Source organism: Bombyx mori, chromosome 26 (assembly GCF_030269925.1).
Source record: "Bombyx mori chromosome 26, ASM3026992v2".
Taxonomy (NCBI): Eukaryota; Metazoa; Arthropoda; class Insecta; order Lepidoptera; family Bombycidae; genus Bombyx; species Bombyx mori.
Window position 1 is genome coordinate 7,483,231 of NC_085132.1, and position 5,714 is coordinate 7,488,944.

The following is a 5,714-nucleotide window of genomic DNA, read 5'->3' on the forward strand; positions in this document are numbered from 1 at the left end:
AAACCCGTAAATCAGTAATATTCATGATAATTAACCGGTCAATGTTCTCGTCGAACCCTTCGCTTGCGACGAAGAGCTCGACTAGTAAATTAACCCACAGACACAGACCACTGAGTTTCTCGCCGGATCTTCTCAGTGGGTCGCGTTTCCGATCCGGTGGTAGATTCTGCAAAGCACGGCTCTTGCTAGGGTTCGTGTTAGCAAGGTCGTCAGGTTTGAGCCCCGTGAGCTCACCTACTAGTTAGGTTACGCTAGGTAGAAAAAAAAAAGATAATTAAGTATTTATTGAACTATAAATTAATCGTTTATAATTAACCACTAGATGATGACAGAGCTTTGCTCGGCTTTTTTTATTTTTTATAACGCCATCTTGTTGAATCTTTAAAGCAGTAAAAATAGTATTATTATTCGCCAATAGATGTCGGGAAGAGTCATAAAGTAGATTATCGATAAAGTTGATTATTGAAAACACGAATAAAACAATGTTTTCTGAAAATAAATCGTAGCTAGATCGATTTATCGTCCCCGAAATCCCCTGTATACTAAATTTTATGAAAATCGTTGGAGCCGTTTCCGAGATTCAGATTATATATATATATATATATACAAGAATTGTTCGTTTAAAGGTATCAGATACTGCAGCCTCCTCTAATTAATAAATAAATTAAAGCAAATAACGTTGATTTTCATCCAATAAAGTAATTGGATCGTTGTTTAGTTAGTTAAAGTAATTCTCAAAGTTTAATGAGGACTTAAAATACAAATAATTTATGCAATTAACTTCCAAATCTCATGTTAAGACACTTGAAACTTATTGAGAATAATCATTAACGGCCGGTCCCAATATCGGATCCTCGATCTTTTTTCAGCGATTTCGGATCGAAATTTCAATCCAAAAATTACAAAACTGTTTCAATAACCAAACCACAGATTGCTTTGGCAATCCGAAAATGCAATCAATCTGCTAGAGGGCGTCAATCCATTTCTGCCACTTTTTGGATCGCCCTCTGTTGGAAAAAGTCTGTAGTTGGGTTTCAATATTCGATCTTTCGTCTTTGACAAATCTATTTACGGCTATCTGCAATCTATTTTTACGATCCTAAAATTTTGGTCGATTTGGCAAGCAATCTTTCGGATTATTTACTGTTTACAAAATATTTATTTAGCTTATCAATTACTGATAGAATTAAAATAAAGAACATAATGGCCGGAACTTTAATGTCTAGTGATAGTGACAGTGATCTTGAAGTGCTGGAGCAGCTTTCAGATTGGGATAATGAGGATACTGATGGAGACGAAGGTCCATCAGGATCACGAAGAAGCTATTGCCGTATTGATTATACTCAGTGCCTAACTGATGCTGAATTTACATTTAGATTTCGTCTTAACAAAGCTGCGGTACAATTACTTTTATCGGAAATAATGCCACATGTAAAAGTAACCTGCAATCGGTATGTACCTCTATCACAATAAAAAACAATATGTTTACCTACTTAATTATAGGATCACTTATTATTAACACGCCCTAATTATTTACAGAAATCATGGAGTTGCACCACTTCACCAGCTACTCCTAACCCTCCGATTTTATGCATTGGGTACAATGCTAATTTCTGTAGCGGATTTCGTGGGCGTGTCAAAATCGACCGCCAGCAGAATAGTTCACGATATATCTGGAGCTATAGCCATACTGTACAATAAATACATTGTAATGCACCCTAATCATGTGGACAAGTTTTTTCAATATGGTCAATTCCCACGTGTCCTGGGTGCAATTGACTGCACTCACATACGGATACAATCTCCAAGTAAGTAAAAGCTTAATAATGTAGTCATTAATAATTATGTAAAAGATAAACTTGTCTACATTAAACCATATTGTTCCAGATCACACAATAGGCGAAGAGTTCAGAAACCGAAAAGGCTACTTTTCATTAAATGTTCAAGCAGTTTGTGATGCTGATTTGAAGTTTATGAATGTTGTAGCCCGGTGGCCTGGTTCTGCACATGATGCTACTATATTTAATAATTCTGTTTTAAGAGGTATTATATACATTAAATTGTGTAATTACTTTGTGATTATGTATGGATATAGTAAGTGCAGTTAAATAAACTAATCTATTTACAGCTCAGTGTGAAGCTGGGACTTTTGGGAATCGCTGGTTGCTGGCTGACAGTGCCTATCCAAACAGATGATATATGTTGACACCAATTTTAAATCCTAGTGCTAGAAATGAACAAAAATATAATGATGCACATATTGCAACAAGAAACCTTATTGAAAGGTAAGTGTTACATAACCAGAAGAATTGAAAATCTACAGTATGATAATATTCACTATGGATGTACCTATCACAGTAGACATTATGGGTATAGCTAGTGATTTTTACTTGTATGAGTATTATACAAGTAACACACTAAACAATAATTATCTTTTACAGAACCTTCGGTGTATGGAAGCGACGTTTTCCAGTGATCTCATTATCTATGCGCTTATCACTAGAAAACATTCAGAAAGTTGTAATAGCTACAGCAGTTCTACACAACATCTGTAGAATTCATAACTTGCAAGAAACCCCAGCAGAGGTACAAATACCATTCCAAGCAATGGATGATGATGATCTTCAAACTATGGGAGTACAAGATAGCAGGGATAGAACAGAATTAATAGAAGCCTACTTCTCAACTCTGTAGAGTGCAAAAGAAACTTATATAGTTGAGAATTAGCTCCTTCCCGTCTTAACTTGGAAGTATTAAGATAGTAAAATAAAACCTTTTTGTATGTAACTGTTATTTTGTTTTATTATGAATGAAAATACTTATCTATTATTTATATTTAGCACAAACATTTGAACAAACTTATCATCACTTTAACTGCTAACTTAATTAGGTATTTATTTATAACACAAAAATAAAAATATATATACACATATATATATATATATATATATAAGACCTGCATAAAAATACAAACAAAAATATCAACTATAAAATAAAATAAGGTTAATTTACATTCTTAAGTTTTTCAATTTCTAATTTTAATTTTTTATTTTCTAACACAATATTTTCAAATTTTGCTTCTAAAAGTTTACTTTTTGCATTATAGTAATTAGCTATTGCCTGGTTTCTGGATGCCCGGTGCTCGTCAAATTTTGATTTTCTTTTGAAACCTGTAAGAATTAAAGTAAATAAAATTAGTAATTATCGCTGAGACTTAACCTTCAGAATAAACTCTCCGCATGCATTTTCTGTCTATCAGTCCACAATAAACTCTAAAAGCTTTCTACTACCTATAATTGATAGCAAATAAACTAGGCCACCAGCTTCTGGAAATTTATTCAATTTTATGAAAAGTAGAAAATTTACAACTTGTAATTGTAAAGAAAGAGAAATTCTTATTTTAAGTAATAACTTTTGTACTTAATAAACTACCCCACTTTGGCAACAATAATATTATGCAAAGTGAAAATATAAATAACTTAACAAAATAATTTACCGCTGGCTTTGGGAGTGTGTAAAAATTTGGGGTTAGGTGGTGTGACTGAGCAAGGCCCTGTGTCTTCGACCACACACTCTTTCAACACCTCAACACCACTGTTACACTCCAACACCTCAGCACCATTATCAATTACATTATCTATAACACCCTCCAAACCATGTTCATCACCACCACCATTACTACTGCCGGCACATGGTATTAGTTCAGCATCACCACCATATGCTACTGTGAAACCATCTACAGTACTTCCTAATAATGCAGCCACCCTGTCCAACACATCATCAGGGGGGATGTAGGAAGGACCACCACCACCAGTCTAAAAAAGAGAAAGATAAAATTTTAATTACAGGATTGGATATTAATAAAATATGTTCTACAGAGAACATATTTAATATGCCATAAAGAGTTATCCTATTCTATTCTATTATATTGTACTGCAATGATATATATTATGTAGTTAATCACACATATTGATTAGTATGGTAAATAGTTGTGTATAGTGTACAATAACTGTGTTTGTTTATGAACCAATTATATTATGATGATTCTTTTTTTATTGGAAAGAAGATATGTCAAAGGTGGTCCTGTGAAAAGGAAATAAGGGTTTGATGATGGCAAACCAGAGAATCATGTTAAGCTTGTCAAATGTTAAGTTCACTGTGTATCCCTTGTAGTTAAAATAAATAAATATACTAACCTTTATGTTATTCATACGTATTTGTGTATTGCGTTTACGGGAATTCTTTTTGAGATTTTCCCATTTTAAACGCAACTGCTGTGGTGTCCGGTAGGATGTGGTCACCACAGCATTGAAATGGTCGCTTATGCGTTTCCACTCCTCATTTTTTAGTTTGTTATTAGTCGCATTTGTTCTTTTATTATAAATAATTTTACTACTTTCAATAAACGAAAGCAGTATTTTTGACTCGTCCTTTGTGAGAGGCTTGCTTGATACCTGGAAATAATAAGAAATTACTACCTATGTAAAGTGTTTACACAAATTAGGCGCGAAACGAAGCGTCTTCACAGCGGGGGTTTGTTGAATATAAATATAGAAAGTAAGAACACGCTAAATACTTAATAATAGTATACATACCATTGCACTTACACTTTCCATGGTATTTCACTTCACTTCACTAACTTAATAATTCAATATTTTGATAATTATTTACTTGTAGCAACAAACCACGAACAAAAGCTTCAATTTTAAACTGACTGAATCTGATGTCAAATGACACTGAGAGACGATTCGTTTCTCAGATTATGATTACGCTCCGCTACCAAAACTTGAGTAGGTTTATGATAATTTGCTTGGAAAATGTTAAAACACGTGTTTTATTCATATAATACGTAACAAATAAATAATTCATTAGTACGTCAAAACCCTAAAGTATGCATATTTTCTTAAATCCATTAATAGGTTTACAACATAGTCATAATTATATCTGCTTGAAATGGAACGCACGGGAGGGAACTTCACAAAATAGATCGATCGGCGATCCATTTTGAAAATCGATCGATTGTTGCTATCCGTTGTTATTGGGACGCAGATTGGAGATCGATCGGGAGATCGTTTTCGATCTCCGATTGAACCGATCTCCCGATCGAGGATCCGATATTGGGACCGGCCGTAAGTTACGAGTGTAAATGGATATTTTTCACATAAAGAAATCAGAACCGTATTTATTAATTGTGAACTTTATTCTGTGTTTATCTGGAATTTTCGCGGTTTTATCTAGATTCGGGATAAAAAGAATAGAATAGATTATTATTTTTAGTTTTACCAACAACATATTAATTTTATTTTATTGTTTAGATGGGTGGATGAGTAACACGGCCTATCTGACGTTAAGTGGTCATCAAAGGCCATCTACACATAAAAACCACCACTTACTTTGAGACATAAGTTCTAATATCTCAGTTCTTACGTTGATAATAATTGTCATTGCATGATAAAGTTTTGATTTTTTAATATTTTTGGTGGAATTAATAAATTTTTTGACTTTCGATAAACGTTATACGGATTTATTTTACTATAATATAAATATTTTACTAACAATCACGCCACGTTAACTGGTCCCATGATAAGTTCGTAAAGAACTTGTGTTACAGGTACCAGATAACGGAAATAGATGTAAGATTTTTATTATACACGTACATATATTTAATATACATCCATAACCCTGGAAAAGACATTTATATTTATCATACAAAT

At 33.2% G+C, this 5,714-nt stretch overlaps 2 protein-coding genes across 3 annotated transcripts; one reads left to right on the forward strand and one right to left on the reverse strand.

Annotated features, from left to right (window-relative positions):
* Positions 1 to 849: 849 nt before the first annotated feature.
* LOC119630647 (putative nuclease HARBI1) lies at positions 850 to 2,472 on the forward strand. 2 transcript variants are annotated; one of them, XR_005246372.2, is made up of 5 exons: positions 851 to 1,451; positions 1,540 to 1,808; positions 1,888 to 2,043; positions 2,129 to 2,285; positions 2,442 to 2,472. XR_005246372.2 is itself a non-coding variant. In XM_038020725.2 (4 exons), exons 1-4 carry the CDS (start codon positions 1,204 to 1,206, stop codon positions 2,194 to 2,196), a joined length of 741 nt encoding a protein of 246 aa, XP_037876653.1. In that variant the 5' UTR covers positions 850 to 1,203; the 3' UTR covers positions 2,197 to 2,472. The 2 variants fall into 2 exon arrangements, 1 of the variants encoding a protein (XP_037876653.1); XM_038020725.2 differs by having other exon boundaries at positions 850 to 1,451; positions 2,129 to 2,472.
* Positions 2,473 to 2,774: 302 nt separating this feature from the next.
* On the reverse strand, positions 2,775 to 5,128 carry LOC105841800 (uncharacterized). Its single transcript, XM_021348701.3, has 4 exons — positions 4,596 to 5,128; positions 4,197 to 4,454; positions 3,497 to 3,815; positions 2,775 to 3,170 (listed from the first exon to the last, which is right to left on the reverse strand). Exons 1-4 carry the CDS (start codon positions 4,614 to 4,616, stop codon positions 3,004 to 3,006), a joined length of 765 nt encoding a protein of 254 aa, XP_021204376.2. The 5' UTR covers positions 4,617 to 5,128; the 3' UTR covers positions 2,775 to 3,003.
* Between the last annotated feature and the right edge of the window lie 586 nt (positions 5,129 to 5,714).

Coding starts and splice junctions, on each gene's coding strand:
- LOC119630647 (XM_038020725.2), top strand. CDS start 1,204: ATGGCCGGAACTTTAATGTCTAGTGATAGTGACAGTGATCTTGAAGTG. Junction 1,809..1,887: donor CATACGGATACAATCTCCAA/GTAAGTAAAAGC, acceptor ATATTGTTCCAG/ATCACACAATAGGCGAAGAG. Junction 2,044..2,128: donor TAATAATTCTGTTTTAAGAG/GTATTATATACA, acceptor ATCTATTTACAG/CTCAGTGTGAAGCTGGGACT.
- LOC105841800 (XM_021348701.3), bottom strand. CDS start 4,616: ATGGAAAGTGTAAGTGCAATG. Junction 4,455..4,595: donor TGGAAAGTGTAAGTGCAATG/GTATGTATACTA, acceptor TATTATTTCCAG/GTATCAAGCAAGCCTCTCAC. Junction 3,816..4,196: donor TACGTATGAATAACATAAAG/GTTAGTATATTT, acceptor TCTCTTTTTTAG/ACTGGTGGTGGTGGTCCTTC.